General features: G+C 70.9%; 1 protein-coding gene across 1 annotated transcript in view; it reads right to left on the bottom strand.

The window, feature by feature from the left end:
• The window catches only part of LOC140906204 (SCO-spondin-like), a 123,038-nt gene that overhangs the window by 2,509 nt on the left and 98,307 nt on the right, over positions 1–22,222 (bottom strand). Inside the window, exons 88-112 of the mRNA XM_073329696.1 lie at positions 21,296–21,427; positions 20,696–20,936; positions 19,977–20,129; positions 19,653–19,699; positions 19,385–19,555; positions 19,135–19,311; positions 18,318–18,476; positions 17,494–17,624; positions 15,682–15,806; positions 15,440–15,486; positions 13,692–13,760; positions 13,479–13,622; positions 12,609–12,770; positions 11,271–11,387; positions 9,761–9,899; positions 8,982–9,184; positions 8,164–8,334; positions 6,791–6,918; positions 5,612–5,763; positions 4,797–4,843; positions 4,240–4,404; positions 3,669–3,877; positions 3,227–3,322; positions 2,578–2,638; positions 1,996–2,126 (exon numbers count right to left, since the gene is read on the bottom strand). Coding sequence (XP_073185797.1) covers positions 1,996–2,126; positions 2,578–2,638; positions 3,227–3,322; positions 3,669–3,877; positions 4,240–4,404; positions 4,797–4,843; positions 5,612–5,763; positions 6,791–6,918; positions 8,164–8,334; positions 8,982–9,184; positions 9,761–9,899; positions 11,271–11,387; positions 12,609–12,770; positions 13,479–13,622; positions 13,692–13,760; positions 15,440–15,486; positions 15,682–15,806; positions 17,494–17,624; positions 18,318–18,476; positions 19,135–19,311; positions 19,385–19,555; positions 19,653–19,699; positions 19,977–20,129; positions 20,696–20,936; positions 21,296–21,427 — 3,377 coding nt within the window. The remainder of the gene's footprint in view (positions 1–1,995; positions 2,127–2,577; positions 2,639–3,226; positions 3,323–3,668; positions 3,878–4,239; positions 4,405–4,796; positions 4,844–5,611; positions 5,764–6,790; positions 6,919–8,163; positions 8,335–8,981; positions 9,185–9,760; positions 9,900–11,270; positions 11,388–12,608; positions 12,771–13,478; positions 13,623–13,691; positions 13,761–15,439; positions 15,487–15,681; positions 15,807–17,493; positions 17,625–18,317; positions 18,477–19,134; positions 19,312–19,384; positions 19,556–19,652; positions 19,700–19,976; positions 20,130–20,695; positions 20,937–21,295; positions 21,428–22,222) is intronic.

Genomic DNA, 22,222 nt, shown 5'->3' with positions numbered 1-22,222 from the left:
TGGAGCTTTCCCACGGAGCGGAACTGTGGTCGGAGATAAAGTCTCTGGTAGGGCGACAGCTACACAAGGCCGGGGCGCAGCGGGGAGCCCACCTGCTAATTCCCAGTGAGTGCCCAGCACCCCGCTGCCAGAGCCCAGAGGTTTCCCCGGCAACAGGGGAGGCCAGGAAAGCTTCGGCCATGGGAACTCGCCAACAGAGATGAGGTGCAGCCGGGACGTCAGGAGCTGAGGGGATTCCAGGAGTCACAAGGCCACGGTGGACCCAGCTACCTGGGCGTGGAACTGGGCCAGCCAGAGAACCTGGGTAAGCCTTTCCTGAGCCCAGTAACCCGCGGGGAGGGGGAGAGAGAGCTCAGCTCATCCCAGCTCAATGACACACTAGCCGTGGGAGGCTCCCTGGGCTCAGGGCAGCGTCTTGGCCCAAGTGAACGGCTGCAGAGATGAACAGATGGGGGGTTACGAGCAGTCAGCTTGGGTGGCCCAGCTGTGATGGTGCTGAAGAACTGACCACCTGAGCAGAGACTGGTACCAGACCTGGGACAGGCCCTGGCTATGTAGCTCAGAGCCAGCCAGGGCCCAGCTCAGGCCTAGAAGATGAGGGTGAGAAGAGACCTCACCTGAGCTGGAGAGAATCAGGGAAGCCGTGTTCTCGGCACACCCAGAGACCAAGCAGGCCTTCCAGGATACTGGCGATGGATCTATTTATCAATGCTCAGCTGGATTTAGCCTGGTGGATTTAGCTCATTTGGGAATCTAGGGGTGGCCAGGCTGAAGGGGCAAAGCTTGGCCGTACGAGGATCAGCCCCCAGTTTGCTCAGAGTGGGGCAGACACACAATGATGGGAGGTGCTGTGAAACGCATGGGAACAATAACAGCTATTAGACCAGACATGCCAGTAATGCTGGGGAAAGTGCGATCTAAACGTGCCCCACCAGGCTGGAGCTGGAGACAGTGACTGGGGAGCGGGTTGGAAGCTGGGGCGCTGGCCTGTGAGCAGTCTGGCTAGCCGCGAGGGCGGGCGAGCTGATATCTGGGTGGCTTTAATTCTGGCTAACAGCAGGAGCCGTCTGTGCCACTTCAGCCTGCCAGGACGCCTGGCGAGACGCAGTCCAGGCGAAACAAACGACCTGCAGGCAGTTGGTCGGCAGGGACCACATTGTCCTGTCTCCACGCTAACCGCGCCATGCCGTGCTGGCTTTACAGCTAGGAAAAGGGGCATGGGGGAGCCCTGCTTGGAGACCCCAGGGCTCCAGGGAATTTCCGCTGTGAAAGCTCCTGTGGGGTGGGCACGGCAGTGGATGTTTGGTTTCGGCGGAGTGACAAACGGGCTCGCGGGTTGCAATCTGACGCGGTGGATCTCGTGAGCACTGGAGAGAAGGGAGCCCCGGCTGACGGTGTGTCCCAGCCCCAGAACTGGAGCGCTTCCGACAGAGGCACGCAAAGCGCCGGGAAGGAACGGAAGGTTGTCAGAACAGGCGACTGCCGGCCACACACAGCCTTTGCGGGGTTTGCGGGGCTCTGGGGTTCGCCAGCACTAAACCATTGCCCAGGCAGGCTGAGAAAGGGAAACCAGCCCAGGGGCCAGCAGAGCACGATCTGCCATTTTCAGCGTGGAAAAGGGCCCTTGTGGCTGCCCCGTCTTGGCCGATCCCCGGTTCCAGTCCCTTTTTGCAATGGACAGAGGTGCCGGTGCACAGGGCTTGGGGCAACGGGATTCAGAGGCCACTGGCTCATTACAGCAAATGACAGCCTCACCGCTCTGTCTGAAAGGAGCTCCCGGCCCACCTCCACCGCCCTGCGTGGGAGAGGCCAGATCCGCGGCGAGGCCAGATCACACAGCCCTGTGCGGTCTCCAGGGTCAGGAACCTGCGGCTCAGCTTGCCAGGTGGCGGGCTCAGCTCGGCCAGGCCTGGGACGCTGGCGAAGTGCTCGGCCTGGGGGCAGCACTCTGCCCACAATCCCGGCCAGGCGCCAGGCTCTCTGGCTCTCACTCACCTCGGAGGTGACGCTGGTGCGGGAGGTGCAGCGGCCGCTGCAGTAGCTCACCTCCACGCCGTGCAGGGTGCAGCGCCCCTTGGTGATGTTCCGCACCTCGGTGTAGCGTTGGCACGCGGACGACGGCTCCTCTGCAAAGGAGCGAGGGGAGTCACCATGGCTCCCGTCTTGCGAGCCCTCCCACGCCAAAGGATCCCGCCCAGCCCCAGCATGCAGCTTCCTCTGGGGTGGCCCCCGGCAGCTGGCTAACAGCTCAGCGCAACAACCACCAGCCCAGGGCAGTAGCCCCAGCACAGTCCTGAGGGGACGTGGGGGCCGACTGGGCCAGGATGCCGGGCTAACGGGATGGCCCCTGTGGGCCTGAAGAATCAGGGTGAGGGTCAGGGCTACAATGTAATGCCTCCTCCGAAAAATGGCGCACACGGCACCCTGAGGGCCATGCGGGGGCACCGGGGTCAGCACCAACAGAGAGGAGAGTGCCCCCGAGTGCTCCCCCGGCAGCGCCCCCCCTCCCAGGGCCACCCCAGAGACTCCCAGTGCCAAGAGGGCCCCGGCGGCTCCCTGCCATGGGTGACTCCATACCGAATGATTCTCTCCGGCACACGGGGCAGCAGCTGCCGGGCTCCTGCACCTTCACTTCCCCCTGGGGACAGAGAGTGAACGTGAGTGATGGGCAGCCAGGGTGCCAGGCGCCAGGCCAGGGCTGGTGGCTCGCTGGCGCAGGACGGCTGAGCCCGGGCCTCTCCCGGCCGACAGCCCGTCACCCGTCTCCATGGCCTTGGGTGGCTCTGGCTCTGTCCCTGGTCCGGCCTTCAGTGTCCCCTGTGTAGGAGCCGGCCTGGGGCCATCTGGCCTGGGCTCAGAGTCGCTCTTCACTGAGCTGAGTCCGGCTTGGGAGGGATCTCCCAGCACTGGGCCCTCTGAGCCCCCCAACCTGCCCTCCACCAGCTCCTTCTGCTGTGCTCCAGGGGCTGCTGGGAGAGGCCGGGGGGAGGGAGGAGGACCAGGGCTTGTCTCCGTGGCCAGTCCCAGGCAGCGGGTGCACAAGCTGGTCTGGTTGGAAGGGGGAGTGTGAGGCTGTGGGCGGGCAGGCTGCCCGTGTGCGCCCCAAGGGGCATTGTGGCCCTGCCTGGGGGACGGGAGCAGACGTGCGGCCAGCCCGAGGTGGCTCCGCAGCAGCAGCGGGATCGACGGGCCGAGCCAGGCTGAGCCGAGCCGAACCGAGCCGTACCTCGAGGCAGACGAGAGGGGGGCAGCCAGCCGTGCACACGGCCCTCCCGTTCAGGCAGCGGCAGCTCTCACAGCCCTCCTGCCACTCGGCTCCGGGCTGGGGGAGAGAGAAGAAACGTTGGAACCAGCAGGGCCGTGGGGGACGGACCCCAGGCTCTGGCTGCCCTCACCCAGCGGGGCCGCATGGGGCTCCGGCTCCCCCAACCCAGCAGGACAGTCCCCAGGCTCCGCCTGCCCCAAGCCATGGGACCGTGTGGGGCAGACCCCAGGCTCTGGCTGCCCTGACCCAGTGGGATCATGAAGGGCAGACCCCAGGATCCGTTCCGTCCCGGGTGAAGCTGCCCTGGGCCTGGCAGCACGGCAGGTCCCCTGGCTGGGCAGGTCTCCCTGGTCCATCCCGTGCCGTGGGGGTGGGGGTGGAGCGGCAGCCCCTGCACACTCACCGGGCGCAGCTGGCCCCCGTGCTCACACTCGCAGTGGGCGGCGGTAACACAGTGCCCGCTGCTGTCCCGGTACCGCCCGGCCTCGCAGACGCAGCCTGGCACGGCCCCCGCACTGCAGTTGTGGCGGGGCTCCTCGTAGATCTGCTGGCAGGTTCGCTCGCAGGGCGCCGTGGGGCCAGGGCCGTGCCAGCTCTCCCCTGTGGGGCAGGCTGCAGCAGCAGCGTAGACACGTCAGGCCAAAGGCCCCCTAACCCGCCCTCCCTGGCGCAGAGCGATGGGCCCGCCTCGTCGGGCATGCCCCCTTCCCTGCCTGCTGCACAAGGGCAGAGCCATGGGCCCCTGCAGTCCCGTGTGCCCGCCACCCCCATCCCTGCCACCCTGAAGCTAGTGCGGGGGAAGCCCTGGTCAGTAGCCACTGTGGGGCCCAGGGGGGCGGCTCCCCTGTACCCCCCATAGCATAAGGCCCAGCAGCACACGGGGACCCTGCTCCCCGGGGCCCCGGCTCAACCCGTCACCCACCCCCACCCCAGCAGTCCCAGCCGGCCAGGCCGGGCCAGGCCGGGGGGCTCACCGCAGTCGGGCAGGGAGCAGGGCGTCCGGCGCGTCGGGGGGCCCAGGCACTCGGCCCCGTCGTACAGGCGCTGTTGGAGCTGGTGTCTCTGGGAGACCCGCACGCCCGGCCCACACGTCACTGAGCACGCCGACCAGGCTGACCACGCGGACCAGAGGCAGTCCACTGTGGGGAGAATGGGGGGGGGGGGGGGAGTCAGGGCCGAGCCCACGGCGGGGGGATCTGAGCTGAGCCCTGGCATTCTGTGGGGGGACCAGCACCAACCCCAGGGCATTTGGGGGCTGAGATGTGGGTACTTGTCTGTTGCATTAACAGCTGCCACTTCCCCCGTGCTCGGAGGGGTGGGCTGCCCTCACTGCGTGGGCTCCATGGGTGCTGGAGGAGCAGAGACCTTCCGCCCCACAGCACCTGCCCCACCAACGCTGCCTCCCAGCGACCACCCCCCGCCAGACTCAGCTGGGCCGTCTCGCCGCCGGGGGGCAGGGCCCGGGGGGCTGCGGGCAGCACACCATGCTCCCTGCTGATCTGCCTGCAGGCTGGGAGTGGGGGTCTCTTACCGTTGCAGTCCCGCTGGGAGCAGCTGAAGGCGCCTCTGCGACAGACACTGCAAACAGGGCGAGGGCGTGAGATGGGAGCCGGCTCCTGGCTGCCGCGCCAGACTTGCCCACCCCAGGCACCGAGCCCTGCACCCCCAGCACTCGGCTCAGCCCCAGCCATCATCCCCACACAGCTGGGGAGGAAACTGAGGAGAGGAAGGGGCCTACCAGCCCCCACCCAGCAGGTCAGTGGCAGAGATGGGGATGGAACCCAGGAGTCCTGGCTCTCAACCTGATGCTTTATCCCACTAGACCCTACTCCCCTCCCAAAGCCGGGATAGAACCCAGGAGTCCTGGCTCCGAGCCCCACTCTAAGCTGTACACACGGCTCCTTCCCTGCTTGGGGGTTTCGTGCCATGGGGGCTAAGCGCTATGCACCTGGAGCAAGGTCAGTCCCACCGGCCGGCCCCCTCCCTGGTGAGGGGGAGTTCTGGTCCTGCCAGGGCCAAGCCGCCATGGCTCACGGCCCCCCAGCCCCCTGTCCCACAGTGGCCGTTCTGTGCCCACAGCCAGCCCCCCGGCTCCGTGCTGCCATCCCAGGCCCAGCACCACCTGTGTGGGGCAGACCCCTCACCCTCGCTGCAACCCCCCCGGCATCGTCTACAGGAGGCAGTGCTCCCCCGACACTGTCCATGCGGGGCAGCCTGACCCCCAGCACTACCTGCAGCGCCCCCCCCGCCCCCGCCCACACCAGCCTGCAGAGCGGGAGGGGAAGGCGGCCGCCCCGGGTAGAGCTCAGGGCTCTCCAGCCCCCCATGCCCCGGCTCGGCACTGACCAGCTGTTGCACTGGTGGTGGATGGTGCTGCCGGCTGGGTACTCTCTCGCCCGCTCCTCCTGCGACAGGCTGGAGGCCCAGGGCACAGCAGGTGCAGGGACCAGCGAACAGCGGCATTCCTCCGGGGGCACGCACCCCCCGCCCTGCAGCACCTGCAGCAACGAAGCAGCTGCCACTTGCCCCCCGAGACCGGCCGGGGAACCCCCTGTCCCCCCCTCAGAGACCGGGCTGGGGAACCCCCTGTCCCCCCCTCAGAGACCGGGGCCGGGAACCCCCTGTCGCCCCCTCAGAGAGCGGGCTGGGGAACCCCCTGTTCCCCTCAGAGACCGGGCCTGGGAACCCCCTGTCCCCCCCTCAGAGACCGGCCGGGGAACCCCCTGTCCCCCCTCAGAGACCGGGCCCAGGAACCCCCTGTTCCCCCCTCAGAGACCAGCCGGGGAACCCCCTGTCCCCCTCAGAGACCGGGCCCGGGAACCCCCTGTCCCCCCCCCAGAGACTGGGGCCGGGAAACCCCCTGTCCCCCCCTCAGAGACCGGGCTGGGGAACTCCCTGTCCCCCTCAGAGACCGGGCTGGGGAACCCCCTGTCCCCCCCTCAGAGACCGGGCCTGGGAACCCCCTGTCGCCCCCTCAGAGACCGGGCCCAGGAACCCCCTGTCCCCCCAGAGACCAGGGCCGGGAAACCCCCTGCCCCACCCGACACCCAGGCTGGGGAACCCCCTGTCCCCCGCCAGAGACCGGGCCATGGAACCCCCTGTGCCCCCAGAGACCAGGCCAGGGACTCTGCCCCACAACCTGGGGAGGAGGAACCTGGGGTCCCAGGGAGCTGGCCCTTGTCCATCCCCAGCAGACTCTGTCCAGGCCCCGCAGCCAGGGGCCCGGGGCGCAGCTGCTGTCACAGGCGGTGTATGCCCTCGAATGGCAACTCATGGCCTCCGTCTGTTCGGTGCCAGACAGGACCAGCTCCTTCCTCCCTGCCAGCCCAGCCCTGGCGCCAGTGGTAGGAGATCTCTGCCCTGCCCCGGCTCAGTGCCAGGCAGGGTGTGCCCGGGCCAGGGGGCCAGGGGAGGGGAGCAGCAGGAAGAGGCCAGAGCCCAGCCCGGGGCCCCGCGGAGCAGGCAGGGCTGACGTCTCAGACCCAGGAAGCAGCAGTGGGGCTGACATTGGGGGCAGAGACCCACCTGGCCAGGAGGGCAGGCACAGCCGGGCTGGCACTCCTCCCGCAGGCACTCGGTCCCGGGGCGCAGGTCGGAGCAGGCGTGGGGACAGGCATTGGCGCAGCTGCTGTACACCTGGGTGCCCGGGCACTCTGCACACAGCAAGGGGGGGCAGGTCACGCTGGGGAGCCACGAGCCCCCCAGCCCGAGGGGGACCCATAGACCACAGGCAGGGGCGTCCACAGCCTGAGGGTCTCCCCTACCGCACCCACGTACAGACGGGGGCTCCCCTCTGCCAGACACGCCGTGTCCACGTACAGACGTGGGGCTCCCCTGCCCCAGACGCGCCGCGTCCACGAACAAACGGGGGCTCCCCTGCCCCAGACGCGCCGCATCCACGAACAAACAGGGGCTCCCCTGCCCCAGACACGCCGTGTCCACGTACAGACGTGGGGCTCCCCTGCCCCAGACGCGCCGCGTCCATGAACAAACGGGGGCTCCCCTGCCCCAGACGCGCCGCGTCCACGAACAAACAGGGGCTCCCCTGCCCCAGACACGCCGTGTCCACGTACAGACGTGGGGCTCCCCTGCCCCAGACGCGCCGCGTCCATGAACAAACGGGGGCTCCCCTGCCCCAGACGCGCCGCGTCCACGAACAAACAGGGGCTCCCCTGCCCCAGACACGCCGTGTCCACGTACAGACGTGGGGCTCCCCTGCCCCAGACGCGCCGCGTCCACGAACAAACGGGGGCTCCCCTGCTCCAGACACGCCATGTCCACATACAGACATGGGGCTCCCCTGCCCCAGACGCGCCGCGTCCACGAACAAACGGGGGCTCCCCTGCCCCAGACACGCTGCATCCATTACAGACAGGGGCTCCCCTCTGCCAGACACGCCGTGTCCATGTACAGACGTGGGGCTCCCCTGCCCCAGACGCACAGCGTCCATGTACAGACGTGGGGCTCCCCTCTGCCAGACACGCCGTGTCCATGTACAGACGTGGGGCTCCCCTGCCCCAGACACGCTGCATCCATTACAGACGGGGGCTCCCCTCTGCCAGACACGCCGTGTCCACGTACAGACGGGGGCTCCCCTGCCCCAGACGCGCTGCATCCATTACAGACGGGGGCTCCCCTCTGCCAGACACGCCGTGTCCACGTACAGACGGGGGCTCCCCTGCCCCAGACGCGCTGCGCCCACGTACAGACGGGGGCTCCCCTCTGCCAGACCCTATGCTGACAGGGGCTCTCCTCCAGGCCCCCCTAGGGGGGGTCTATGCCCTCAGCCCCTGCAGGCTGACATGTTGGGGGCAGGCTGCAGGCTCTAGGGGGCGCCGCTCTCCCCCCATTCCCGCGCTCCATGCTGGATGCCCCTCCCCCCCGCCCCCAGCCTGTACCTGGCGTGCAGTTGTGGGTCTGGCAGGCGCGGTGCAGCAGCAGGGGGGCAGGGCAGTGCTCCCCCCGGCCCTCCCCTGGGGACAGCAGGCTCCGGCTCCGCTCCGACACGCCCCCCCCACAGCTGGCGCTGCAGGGGCTCCACGCCGACCACGGGCTCAGCTGGCAGCCGGCTGCGGGGGCAGGGCAGGGTCAGGCTGGGCACAGGGCTCACCCCCGCCAGGGCTCGGCAGGGGGAGCAGGCTCAGGGAAGGCAGCGACCGGGGTGGGATCCCGGGGCACCGGGGAGGTGCTCACTCCTGGGGGACACAACAGGCAACAAGGGCAGCAGCTGCTGAAGGGCCCCAGATGGCCGTGGGGCCGGCGCTCACCCGGGCAGGGCCACGGGGCCGGCGCTCACCCGGGCAGGGCCACGGGGCCGCACTCACCCGGGCACAAACCAGGGCAGGGCCGTGGGGGCCGGCGCTCACCAGGGCAGGGCCGTGGGTTTGGCACTCACCCGGGCAGGGCTGGGGGGCCGGCACTCACCCGGGCAGGGACGGGGGGCCGGCACTCACCCGGGCAGGGACAGGGGGCCGGCACTCACCCTGGCAGGGCCGAGGGGCTGGCACTCACCCGGGCAGGGCCGTGGGGCTGGCACTCACCCGGGCAGGGCTGTGGGGCCCGGCACTCACCCGGGCAGGGCCGTGGGGGCCGGCGCTCACCAGGGCAGGGCCGTGGGTTTGGCACTCACCCGGGCAGGGCCGGGGGGCCGGCACTCACTGGGGCAGGTCAGTAGGTTTGGCATTCACCGGGGCAGGGCCGTGGGGCCGGCACTCACCCGGGCAGGGCTGCAGATTGCACTCCGTGATCTCCTCCATGCCGTCGGGGGTACAGGGGGCCCCGGCGGGGCTCTCCTGGCAGGGGCGGTGCCGGAGGGCACTGCCTCCCCCGCAGGTGACGGAGCAGGGGCTCCACTCCGCCCAGGGCCCGTAGGAGGGGCACTCCGGATCCGGGCAGGCGAAGATGCCGTTCGCACACGTGCTGCAGGCAGAGAGACGGCTCGGGGAGGGGGGGTCACAGACACACACCCGCACACACGATCTGCCCCTGCCCAATGGCTGGGCTCAGCCCCTCAGCAACTACCCAGCAGCGCCCAGCCCACATCCCGCTGGTGATGGGCACCCGCCCAGCTCTCTCCGGGCACTGCCAGCTGCCAGGCCCCCAGCTCGGGGCAGACATTCCTCACATTGCTCCTATGTGCCGGCCCTCGGGCTTCCTGGAGAATGTTCCCACCCTCCGCAGGGCCACCGCTCCCGGCTCTGCGCCCTCCCATGTTGGCAGCCCACTCCCGCTGGGTGCCACGGTCACTGCCAACCCCATCGACAAACCCATGGCAGTGGGTCGACGCACCCGGGTGGCCAGCCCGGCCTGGCTCTGGAGACCCCTTTGTGGCCTGCTGGGATTAGACGTCCCTTGGCGGTGTCTCCTGCGTGGCTCCCTTTGGGCCACGCTAGCCCTTCCCCGGGCCAGGGTCCCCTCCCAGAGCGAGGCGCCCGGCCAGCCCCTCCGGAGCTCGGGGGGAGGATCCGGGCCCCCATTCGGTTGCCCGCTCCTTACCAGTTGTGACAGTCCAGCTCGGCCGCCTGCCCCGGCCAGAGCTCCCGCGTGCCGTTGGCTGTGGGCAGCCCGCAGCGGCAGGCCAGGATTGGCACGCACACGCCGTCCTGCAGCAGCTGCCCCTCGGGGCACCGGCAGCCTAGCGGAGGAGCGGGAGGTCAGGGGTTGGGACCAGGCACCCTGAGTTTGGGACTGAGACTGCAGGAAGGGAGAGGTGGGGGCTGAACAGGATGTGGGGTTCAGTTGGATGGCAGGATGGGCTGGGGGGCCTGAGTGGGAGCTGTGGGGCTGGTTATGGATGGGGGGAGAAGAGCTGAGCAAGTGCTGTGGGATCGGGTAAGGATGGGGGAACAAGGGGTACTGGCTGATCACCGTGGGGCTAGGTACAGATGGGGTGGAGGAATGAGGGGGCTGAGTGAGCGCCGTGGGGCTGGGTAATGAGGGGCAGAAGGACAAGGGGGCTGAGTGAGTGCCGTGGGGCTGGATAATGTGGGGCAGGAGGATGAGGGGGCTGGGTGGATGGGGGGGATGAGGGGGCTGGGTGAGTGCCATGGGGCTGGGTAATGTGGGCAGGAGGACAAGTGGGCTGGGTGAGTGCTGTGGGACTGGGTGGATGGGGGGGACAAGGGGGCTGAGTGAGTGCCATGGGCCTGGATAATGTGGGGCAGGAGTACAAGGGGGCTGGGTGAGTGCTGTGGGGCTGGGTGGATGGGGGGGAAGAGGGGGCTGAGTGAGTGCCATGGGGCTGGATAATGTGGGGCAGGAGTACAAGGGGGCTGGGTGAGTGCTGTGGGGCTGGGTGGATGGGGGGGAAGAGGGGGCTGAGTGAGTGCCATGGGGCTGGATAATGTGGGGCAGGAGGACGAGGGGGCTGAGTGAGTGCTGTGGGACTGGGTGGATGGGGGGGGACAAGGGGGCTGAGTGATTGCCGTGGGGCTGGGTAACTTGGGGCAGGAGGACAAGGGAGCTGGGTGAGTGCTGTGGGGCTGGGTGGATGGGGGGTCAAGGGGGCTGAGTGTGTGCCGTGGGGCTGGGTGGATAGGGGGGGACAAGGGGGCTGAGTGATCGCCGTGGGGCTGGGTAACTTGGGGCAGGAGGACAAGGGAGCTGGGTGAGGGCTGGGTGGATGGGGGGTCAAGGGGGCTGAGTGCCGTGGGGCTGGGTGGATAGGGGGGGACAAGGGGGCTGAGTGATCGCCGTGGGGCTGGGTAACTTGGGGCAGGAGGACAAGGGAGCTGGGTGAGGGCTGGGTGGATGGGGGGTCAAGGGGGCTGAGTGCCGTGGGGCTGGGTGGATAGAGGGGGACAAGGGGGCTGAGTGATCGCCGTGGGGCTGGGTAACTTGGGGCAGGAGGACAAGGGGGCTGAGTGAGTGCTGGGGGGCTGGGTGGATAGGGGGGGACAAGGGGGCTGAGTGAGTGCCGTGGGGCTGGGTAATGTGGGGCAGGAGGACGAGGGGCTGGGTGAGTGCTGTGGGGTGGGTACAGCTGGGGGTAAGCGGGGGCGGGTACCTGGCTTGCACTCCCCCTGCAGACACTCCACGTGGTCCCACAGGTCAGCACAGGTGCGGGGGCAGCGGTTGGCGCAGGCCGGGGCATGCTCCTTGCCCCGATCTTCGCACTCCTCCCCTGGGGGCACAGACGGGCAGTCAGGGAGCCCCCATTCCTGCCTTGGAGCCAGCCCCACTTGAGGGCATGGCCAGGAGGGGCAGAGCCAGAGTCCGTCAGATGCCCGGCGGGCAGGTTCCCAGCCACACCCGGCTGGGTCTGGAGCTCCCCGCCCCGCTGGGCATCCCCTCCCCCAGGGCGCGGCAGGAAAGCCAGACGGGGCGCAGCTCTCGAGCGGGGAGCTCCCATCCCCCCAGCTCCCAACAGCCCAGTCCAAGGGCCCTGCTTGCCACGGGGCGACCATGAACGGGGGACTGGGAACCCTCACAACGCCTGGCAGGGCCTGTGCCGGGGATGGTCCTGAGGGGGAGGCAAGGCCCTGTGCCGGGCACGGATGGATGGCAGGGCCCTGCTCCGGGCATGGGTGGGCAGCAAGGCCCTGTGCCAGGTGTGGATGGATGGCAGGGCCCTGTGCCGGGTGCAGATGGATGGCAGGGCTCGGTGCCAAGGACGGGTGGGTGGCAGGGCCCTGTGCTGGGCGTGGATGGATGGCGGGGCCCTGTGCCGGGAGCAGGTGGGTGGGACCCTGCTCCGGGTGCAGGTGGGTGGGGCCCTACGCCGGGGGCAGGTGGGCGGCGGGGCTCTGCTCCGGGCGCGGGTGGGCGGCGGGGCCCTGCGCCGGGCACGGGTGGGCGGCGGGGCTCTGCTCCGGGTGCGGGTGAGCGGCGGGGCCCCGTGCCGGGTGCGGGTGGGCGGCGGGGCCGGGAGCGGGTGGGCGGCGGGGCCCTGGCCGGGTGCGGGTGAGCGGCAGGGCCCCGTGCCGGGAGCGGGTGGGCGGCGGGGCCCCGTGCCTGGAGCGGGTGGGCGGCGGGGCCCCGTGCCGGGAGCGGGTGGGCGGCGGGGCCCCGTGCCGGGAGCGGGTGGGCGGCGGGCCCCGTGCCGGGAGCGGGTGGGCGGCGGGCCCCGCGCCGGGCGCGGGTGGGCGGCGGGGCCCGTGCCTGGAGCGGGTGGGCGGCAGGGCCCCATGCCGGGAGCGGGTGGGCGGCGGGCCCCGTGCCGGGAGCGGGTGGGCGGCGGGCCCCGCGCCGGGCGCGGGTGGGCGGCGGGGCCCGTGCCTGGAGCGGGTGGGCGGCGGGGCCCCGCGCCGGGAGCGGGTGGGCGGCGGGGCTCTGCGCCGGGCGCGGGTGGGCGGCGGGGCCCCGCGCTGGGCACGGGTGGGCGGCGGGGCCCCAGCCGGGTTACCTGGGCAGGCGGCCGTGTTGCAGCTCTCCGACTGGACCCGGGCTCCCCAGCACTGCCTGTCCTCGGCCGGGTCCCGGACGTGGCGCCGGCGCAGCCGGAAGCCACCGCTGCAGGGCTCCCGGCACGGGCCCCAGGGGCTCCACTCACTCCACAGGCAGAGATCTGAGAGCCAGAGCCAGAGCTGCAGCGCTGGGCATACAGCACGCCCCCCCACGGGCCCTTCCCGGCCCCACGCTCCTCACCCTGCCCGTGGGGCAGCAGGGATGCCAGCCCCTGCTCGCTCCATGTCCCGGACACCCTCCGCCCCTGGGCGCATCCACCCGCCACTGAAATGCAGCCACTGCTGGGGTAGGACGGCTGTTTGGCAGCAGCAGGCTCAGCAGTGCAGGAGGGGACCCAGTTGGGGGGCAGGGGATTGAGGGAGCCAGGTCGGGGGGAGGAGGGAGGCTCCCAGAGCCCCAGCTAAACACCCTGAGATGGGCATGTGGGGCCAGCACTGACAGAGGGTAGAGCGCCCCCGCCTGAGTCCCCCCGTCCCTACAGCCCAGCACCCCCTTCCAAGTCCCTGCCCCGCTCCCTGCAGCCCGGCGCCCCCTGCCAAGTCCCCACCCCACTCCCCGTGGCCCAGCATCCCCTGCCAAGTCCCCGCCCCGCTCCCCGCAGCCCCTGCCCCCTGCCCAGCCCCCGCCCCTCTCCCTGCAGCCCAGCACCCCCTACTGCCACCCTGGGGCACCGGGGCCAGTGCTGACGGAGGGGCTAGCCCCCTCCATTCCCCGCAGCAGGTGGGTTTCTCTGGGCGTCTCCCATCCGAGCAGTGACCCCGTCCAGCCGTGCCCCGTGCGCCCCGCTGCAGCCCCCTGCCCCAGTTACCTTCGCAGAGGTGGGGGTTGGGGCAGAGCTGCTCGTGCTGCAGCTCGGCTGAGCACAGCGCTGCCTCGCCGGCCCAGGGCAGGCCGGTCTGGGGGTCCAGGCACACCCTGTAGCGATGCTGCACCGAGGCCAGGGGGCCGATGTCTGGCTGGGGGTGCCCACTGTCCTGCCAGCCGCCGTGCTGCGCCAGGAGCACGGAGAGGGTCCCAGGGCGGAGAGCTGAGAGGGGCAGGCAGGAGGTGCAGGGCGTCCAGGCCGACCACTCGCTGAGGGGCAGCAGGCCTGGCGGGGCAAAAGCCACAGGCAGGGCCCGTGAGCCCCACTGACGCCACCACGGGACGGGCAACAGGGTCAGCGTCTGCAGAGAGGGCCACGGTGCGGAGTTTCCCTCCATCTGCCCAGCTCCCGCTGCCCTGCCCAGGGCACCGACACCCGGGGGAGGGGGCTAAGTAGAGGGGCACCGATACCCTGGGGAGCGGGGCTGGGCAGAGGAGCTGGCAGGGACGCAGACCCAGACTGGCCCGGGCCTGCATCAGCAGAGGGGGCAGCTAGGCCACGGGCAGAGGCCATGTGCCCCTGGAAGGGTAGGACAGGCTGGCTGGGGGGGCAGAGGGTGGGTATCGGGAATAGGGGCTGGCTGGTACAGGGGTTGGGTATAGGGGTGCAGGGGAAGGTTGGCTGGAGAGCCAGGGGGTGGGTATCGGGGTGCAGGGACAGGCTGGCTGGGAGGTGCAGGCTGGCAGGTACAGGGGTTGGATATAGGGGTGCTGGGGCAGGCTGGCTGGGGTGGCAGGCGGGTGATAGTGGCTGGCTGGGGGGCAGGCTGGCTGGGAGGTGCAGGGGGTGGGTATCGACACGGGGGCAGGCTGGCGTGCGGGGGGAAGGGAGCAGGTATCGGGGATGGGGTGGCTAGGGGTGGCAGGCTGGCTGGGAGGTGCACGGGGTGGGTATTGGGGATAGGGGTGGCTGGGGGTGGCAGGCTGGCTGGGAGGTGCAGAGGGTGGGGATACGGGTGGCTGGGGGTGGCAGGCTGTCTGCGGGGCAGGGGTTGGGTATCGGGGATAGGGGCTGGCTGGGGGTGGCAGGCTGGCTGGGAGGTGCAGGGGGTGGGTATCGGGGTGCAGGGGCAGGCTGGCAGGGGCAGGGGGTGGGTATCGGAGATAGAGGCTGGCTGGGGGGCAGGCTGGCTGGGAGGTGCAGGGGGTGGGTATTGCAGTGCAGAGGCAGGTTGTCTGGGGGGCAGGGGGTGGGTATCGGGGATAGGGGCTAGCTGGGGGTAGCAGGCTGCCTGGGGGGCAGGGGGAGGATACCGGGGGTCCAGGCTAGCTGGGGGTGGCAGGCTGGCAGGTACGGGGGTGGGTATAGGGGGGAAGGGGCAGGCTGGTTTGGGGGCCACGGGGTGGGTATCGGGGATAGGGCTGGCTGAGGGGCAGGCTGGCTGGGAGGTGCAGAGGGTGGGGATCAGGGGTCCAGGCTAGCCGGGGGTGGCAGGCTGGCAGGTACGGGGGTGGGTATAGGGGTGCAGGGGCAGGCTGGCTGGGGTGGCAGGGGGTGGGTATCGGGGATAGGGCTGGCTGAGAGGCAGGCTGGCTGGCAGGTACAGGGGGTGGGTATCGGGGTGCAGGGGCAGGCTGCCTGGGGGAGCAGGGGGTGGGTATCGGGGGTAGGGCTGGCTGGGGGTGGCAGGCTGGCAGGTGCAGGGGGTGGGTATGGGGGGCAGGCTGGCTGGGGGGCAGGGGGTGGATTCGACAGGGGGGCAGGCTGGCTCCCCCACTCCAGAGATCTCAGAAGGGCCCTGCCCTGGTGCCAGGGGACGGAGCGAGCGGGGCCCGGAGCCGTCCAGGGTCCATGCGGCTCAGTCCTGTCTCGGGCCGACAGTGCCACCCCCACAGATCTACCCCTGGGGAGGTTGCTCCTGGCGCCCCCCTGATGCCCGTGGGTGGGCGGGGGAGGGTACTTACCCTGGCAGCTCTGGCTGCTGCACTGCAGCGCCCCCTCCTGGCACACGCTGCAGAGACAAACCGGCTGGTTAGTGCCCATCGCGCCCACGGTCCTGCTGCTGGCCCCACCGGCCCCGCCTGGCGACCCCCTACTGCACAGAGCAGCCACCCGCCCTGGGCTGGCCTGGTCCCCCCTGCCAGGCCGGGGAACATGCCATGCCCCCAGGCCCCCCGCGGTCCGGCCCCGCTGCCCAGGCACTCACCACTCTTTGCAGCCGACGAGCACGGTGTCCCCTGCCGCCAGGTACACGGGCCCCTCGCCCGGGCGCAGGTGGAGGCAGCCACACTGTGCGGGGGGCACGCAGGCTCCCCTCTGCTCCACCAGGCCCTGCCGGGGCACAGGAGCAAGGGTGAGAGGGGGCAAAGCCCCGGGTCCAGCCGGGCTGCCCTGAGGAGCAGGTGCCCCAGCCCATTGCCCCAGGCTCTGCCCAGCGCAGCGGTAGATACCCCAGGGAGGGGCTGCCCCCAGTGCCCACACCCAGCTGGGTCTAGCCCACTGCCGGGGGGCACCCGGCCCCGACTGTCTCACTAGATGCCCCCGTGCCTTCCCACGAACCCTGCCCCCCTCGGGATCTCTGCCCTGCCCCTCGTCGCTCCCCCAGTGCCCATCCCCCCTCCCTCCAAACCGAACCCAGTACCCTGCCCCCCTGGGGTCTGTGCCCTGCCCCCCGTCGTTCCCTCAGTGCCCCTCCCCACAATCCGTACCCAGTGCCCTGCCCCCCTCGGGGTCTGTTCCCTGCCCCCCGTCGTTCCCTCAGTGCCCCTCCCCACAATCCGTACCCAGTGCCCTACCCCCCTCGGGGTCTGTGCCCTGCCCCCCGTCATTCCCTCAGTGCCCCTCCCCACGATCCGTACCCAGTGCCCTGCCCCCCCGGGGTCTGTGCCCTGCCCCCCGTCGTTCCCTCAGTGCCCCTCCCCATGGTCTGTGCCCTGCCCCCCATCATTCCCTCAGTGCCCCTCCCCACAATCCGTACCCAGTGCCCTGCCCCCCTCGGGGTCTGTTCCTCGCCCCTAGGTATCTGGGCACTGGCAGGGCTGTGAGGAGCAGGGAGCTGCCCCTGCCGAGGCCTCACCGCCTCCCTGCAGCTCCGCCATGGCAGTCGGGGATCTGCTGTGTGGGGGCCAAGCACTGGCCCTGCTGGCCCAGAAAGCTGCCCAGGGCCCTTCCCCACGCTCGTGCCTTTGAGAGGCAGGAGCCTGCCACGGGGACGTGCCTGCTGGCCAGCTGGGCTAGGCGCGCCCTGCAGCTGGAGGGCCGAGAGCCCCAGTACGGGCCACCCCCTTGCTCAGGACCAGCTATGCCTCCTCTGAAGACTGCGACATTGTCCTGCAGCAGTGAGTCCCTCCAGTTACCAGCGCCTGCCAGGCAGGGCTGGCTGGGATCGCTCCCCCTGCCCTCTCCTGCTGAGAGCCCCCCAATGTACCCCTGTCCCTCCGCGCCCCTCTCCTGCTGAGAGTCCCCCACACCCCCCAACACGCCCCTGCCCCCCACCTATTGAGAGCCCCCAATGTGTCCCTGCCCCTCTGCGCCCCTCACCTGCTGAGAGCCCCACAATGTGTCCCTGCCCTTCCGTGCCCCTCTCCTGCTGAGAGTCCCCCGCACCCTCCAACACGCCCCTGCCCCCCACGTCCCTCTCCTGCTGAGAGCCCCCCGCACCCCGCAACATGCCCCTGCCCCTCCACTCCCCTCTCCTGCTGGGAGCCCCCCGCACCCTCCAACACGCCCCTGCCCTTCCGTGCCCCTCTCCTGCTGAGAGTCCCCCGCACCCTCCAACACCCCCTGGCCCCGCGCCCCTCACCTGCTGAGAGCCCCCCGCACCCTCCAACACGCCCCTGGCCCCCCACGCCCCTCACCTGCTGAGAGCCCCCCGCACCCTCCAACACGCCCCTGGCCCCCCACGCCCCTCACCTGCTGAGAGCCCCCCGCACCCCCCAACACGCCCCTGGCCCCACGCCCCTCTCCTGCTGAGAGCCCCCCGCACCCCCCAACATGCCCCTGGCCCCGCACCCCTCACCTGCGGGCAGTAGCAGCCGGGCAGGCACAGCGGGATGTCTGTGCACAGCTCCTGGCGCTGCAGCGTGGAGCACAGGCTGGCGCAGGGGAACCCGCACTCCCGGAACTCGAAGGGAGGCTCACAGCTGGCCTCTGCGGGGCAGGGGCACAGGGTCACCCCCAGCACAGGGCTTGCCAGCCGGGAGGGGACGAGGCTTCCCGCCTGGCCTGCAGCATCACAGCTACCCGGGTGTCCGATGGCCCCACGGCCAGGTACCCGGCGGGGGGGAGCTCAGGGCAGGGCGAGGGGCCAGAGGGGACCCACCATGAGGAGGGGTGAACAAATGGCTCTGGGTGCCCCCAGGGGGTGCTCTCCCCTCTATGGGAGACACTGCAGCCTCAGAAAGGGCAGTCCCAGGGGTGCCCGGGCACCAGCGCGGGGGGTGGGGGTGAGGACAGTGCTGGAGGGGGGAGTCCCCTGGGCTCTGGAGTGGGGAGGGCAGGGTCCATCCTGCAGGAGGCGCTCTCTGACCGGGGCAGGGGAGGAGCACCAACCACGGGCGTGAGAGCAGAATTCCTGCTGGGCTCCACCGCCAGGGTCCCTGCCCCAGCCCAGCCCACCCCACCGGGCTCCCTTCCATTGTCCCTGCCCCGGCTCCCCACACCGGGCTCCCTCCCAGGGTCCCTGCCCCAACCCACCCTGCCCCGCCCCACCGGGCTCCCTTCCATTGTCCCTGCCCCGGCTCCTCACACCGGGCTCCCTCCCAGGGTCCCTGCCCCAGCTCCCCCCCGCGGCTGCCCCCCAGGGTCCCTGCCCAGCCAGTCGTGCCCCGGCCCCGCCCTCACCCGAGCACTGGGAGGCGTTGCAGGTGCGGAACTGGCCGTCCAGCCCCACGCACAGCGCCCCCTGGGGGCCCGGGCCCAGCTGGTTCCGGTAGCGCTGTTGCACCAGGAAGCTGCAGGAGCACTGGGTCCATGGCGTCCAGGGGCTCCAGGAGCAGTCGCCTGGGGCAGAGGAGAGGGGCACAGCATGGCAGCCTGGCACGTGCCCTCGAGCCCCGCCCAGCCCCCAGTGGCCATGGGGGGCTGGGCACTGGCCTGGGCCCGGGGCACGGCAGCTGCTGCCGGACCCTCCCGGTGGGGAGCCAGAGAAGGGGCCGTGAGTCCAGGAGAGCCAGGACAGCTGGGTCTGGTCCTGGCTCCTAACTGACTCTGGCCAGGCCCCCTTCCCTCAGCCCCTGCCTCAGTTGCCCCCTCAGCCAGGAAGTGCTCTGGGGGCAGGGAAGAAGAGCCCGATGTGTGCCTCAGTTTCCCCTATACTGTGCCTAGCTGCCCGAAATTTGCTCTGAGAGCAGGTTAAGGGGGGTGGGGGTGGCGGGTCGCTGAGCAGGCTGAGCCATGGGGGGAAGCAGGAGGGCTGGAGCTGCGTCTCAGAGGCAGGGAGGCCGCACGGCTGGCCCTGGAGGGGACCCTGGGGGGTCGGGCACACTGCGGGGGCTCCTCCAAGGCCAGCCCCGACCCCGTGGATCCGACACTCCCACGAGCTCCTCTTCATGCAGGGCACCCTGCCCCGAGCAGGCCAGACGGGGGTACCACGGCAGGCTGAGCGCACGCTCCTTCGGGGCTGGCCACCACCCCCGCCGTCCCCAGGGGATGCCCCTACCTTCACAGGGCCGCAGGTAGCAGGGCTCCACCTCCTGGCGGGCGCTGGCATTGCAGGGGGTGCCGGGACCCTCGGGGCTGGGGCTGGGGCAGGTGCATGTCCCCGTCCGCGTGGCCAGACCGGTACCACAGACGCGTGAGCAGGGGCTCCAGGCTGACCAGTCGCATCGCTCGGCCGCTGCGGGAGGGGACAGGGTCAGCAGGGGCGCGGGCTCCGGGTCCCCTCCCCAGCCCAGGCGGGCGCCACTTACCTGGGCAGGGCCGGGCAGCGCAGCCCTGGGCCTCGGCCTCGGGGCCGGCGCAGTCCGAGCCGTTGTTGCGCGGAGGCGGGTTGATGCAGGCCCTGGTGCGGACGTGGGTGCCGTTGCCACAGGTCACGGGGCAGTCGGACCAGGGAGACCAGGGTGTCCAGGAGCCGTGCACTGGGGGAGACGGGCAGGGTTAGCACAGGGGGGGGGTTCCCCCTCGGCGGAAGGGAGTAGGGGGCAGGGTGCCAGGAGCTCCAGGAGGGGCACTCACCCGCACATGCGATGTCCTGGCAGTAGATGCCCTCCGGGGTGCAGATACTAGGGGGAAGGGGCAGACAGATGGTCAGGGCGGATGGGGTGGGGTCCCCCGGGTGGCGCTGAGTTCTCATGCCCAGCCCAAACGCCCACACCCTCAGGAATCGCCCCTTGGGGAGGCAGGGCAGGGTCAGCCCCACTGTACCCGTGGGCAGGGACTGGCGCACGGCCACCCAGCTCGGAGCCCCGGTGCCCCGGCTCCCACTGAGTCCCAGCGAACACTCGGGCCCCTTGCCAGGAGGGCGCACGGCTGGTACGGCTGCCCCCCCGGGGCACTGACCATTGCTGGCACTCGCCCAGCAGCCAGGTGTCCCCCAGGCGTCTCTCCCAGCCCTGGTGTGGGCACAGCGGGGGGCAGGGCCCCTGGGGGCAGGGCCGGGTCTGCAGCTGCTCCTTCTGGCACTCCCTGGCCCAGGAGCCCGACGTGGCCGTCCTGGAAAGGAAGGGAGAGGGGAGAGCGTGAGACGGGCCCAGCAAGCCCATGGGGGCAGGGGCTGGCCGTGCCCTGGGCGCCCAGGGGAATGGCACTCAGCACTGGAGCGCCCCCAGCCAGCAGCCCCAGCCCCGCCCCCCAGCACCCCCTGCTGGGAGCACCCTGCCCCACCCCCACGGTGCCCCCTGCTGGTATTTCCCCTACCCCCAGCACCCCACCCCCACCCCACAGCACCCCCTGCTGGGAGCTCCCCCCCAGCCAGCACCCTGCCCCAACCCCACGGTGCCCCCAGCCAGCAGCCCCACCCCCACCCCACAGCACCCCCTCCTGGGAGCCCCCCCCAAGACAGCACTCCCGCCCCCTCCCCCCAGCACTCCCTGCCGGGAGCCCCCCCCCGGCCAGCGCTCTCAGCCCTTCCCACAGCGCCCCCTGCTGAGATCTCCCCCCAGCCAGCGCCCCGCCCCGCTCCCCACAGCGCCCCCTGCTGGGGTAGGCTGGGGCTGGAGCTCCCGCAGCCTGGGGTCTCCTGTCCCGCGAGCAGGGAAGCCCTGGGCGGGGCCCCTCACCTGAACCGGGTTTGCAGCCCGTCCCCACAGGTGACGCTGCACTGGGACCAGCTGGACCAGTGGCTCCAGTCGCACTGGCTGGGGGGGCAGGTGCGGTGGGTGCAGAGCAGCCGCCCCTCGGAACAGGTGCAGTTGTTGCAGCCGTCGTGGCGCAGGCTGCCTGGCACCCAGCTGTGCCCCTGGGCATCGGTGCACTCGCAGTGCTGCGGGGAGACGCAGGCGCCGTCCTGCTCCAGGGTCCCTGCACGGGGACGGGGGACACGGTCACGCCGGAGACCCTGCCCCGGGCACGGCGGGAGGGCTCTGCTGGGCACCACCAGGACTTCTCCGGGGTGCCATAGACCCCGCACGCCTCCCAGAGTCGCCGTGACCCCTGCTTTCGGCATGCAGGAGCCGAGTCCTAGGTCCCATCTGGAGACTTGGCACCCTGGCAAAGGGCCCCCGGCTCTGCAGGCCCTTGGGGACCCCGGGGTTCTCGAGAGGATGGGCTTTGGCCAGCCCTGCAGAGGAGGAGTCCCAGGGGGTGCATAACACCAAGGCAGCGGTCCCCCAGCCCCCCAGAGTGCCCTCTCGCCCCAGCCTTCTGCACAGGGCACCCACCGTCTGGGCAGCGGCAGCCGGGCTCGCAGGCCTCCCCGTCCTGGCACGTGATGCCCTCCTGCAGGTCCCAGCAATGGCGTGGGCATCTGTTGGCGCAGTCCACCATGGCCATGGCAGGCGGGCATCCCTCCTCTGGGGTGCAATGGGGACTGGTTATCCCAGGGCTGTGACCCCTCCCTGCAGCCCCACAGATACAGCCCCTCACCTGGGCAGGGCTGGGCAATGAGAGCCGGGGGGAGGGGCAGGGCTAGAGGGGCCCCGGGTCTGACCCGGGTGGCAGGAAGGGGAGGGGCAGGGCTAGAGGGGCCCCGGGTTTGATCTGGGTGGTAGGGCTGGGGAGGGGCCCCGGGTCTGATCTGGGTGGCAGGGCGGGATTGGGCGGAGACCAGTCACGTAGTGTCTCTGCCCCTAACAATGCCAAATGCTCCATAGTCCTCTTCGAGCTCGGGGGTCCCTCCCCTGGTATTGCTCCCCACCCCCACCCCGAGTGCCCTCTGGTGCCCCCACCTTTGGGGGCTGCAGTGTGAAGCACAGCACCTGCCCCTTCCCTGCTCCGGGAGTGGAGCCTGGCTGCACAGCCCAGCTCTGGGGCTACCATGGGGTGTGCCAGGCCAGGTGCCATGTGCCAGCTGGCAGTGCTGGGCAGCAGGGGGCAGGGCAGGGCGAGCCCCCTAAGTGCACCAGCCAGGTGTGTGGGGCTTCCCACCTGAGATCCCACTACCCTGCACTGGCCCTGCATGCCCCCAGGCCGTGCCCCCAGCTGCACTCGGCCAGCGCCAAGTGTCTCCTGGGCCTGGCGGCTCAGCGCCGGGAGCGCCGGGTGGCAGGCCGTGCACCCTGCTCACTCTGCCTATGACGGGCACTGGAGGGACGGGGAGCCTCCTTCCCAGCTCCCAGGGCCCCTCCCTCCATGGCCCCCGTCCAGCC

Source organism: Lepidochelys kempii, chromosome 2, assembly GCF_965140265.1.
Source record: "Lepidochelys kempii isolate rLepKem1 chromosome 2, rLepKem1.hap2, whole genome shotgun sequence".
Lineage (NCBI taxonomy): Eukaryota > Metazoa > Chordata > Testudines > Cheloniidae > Lepidochelys > Lepidochelys kempii.
Note: the sequence above shows the minus strand (reverse complement) of the source record. Positions and strands in the feature narration are given on the sequence as shown.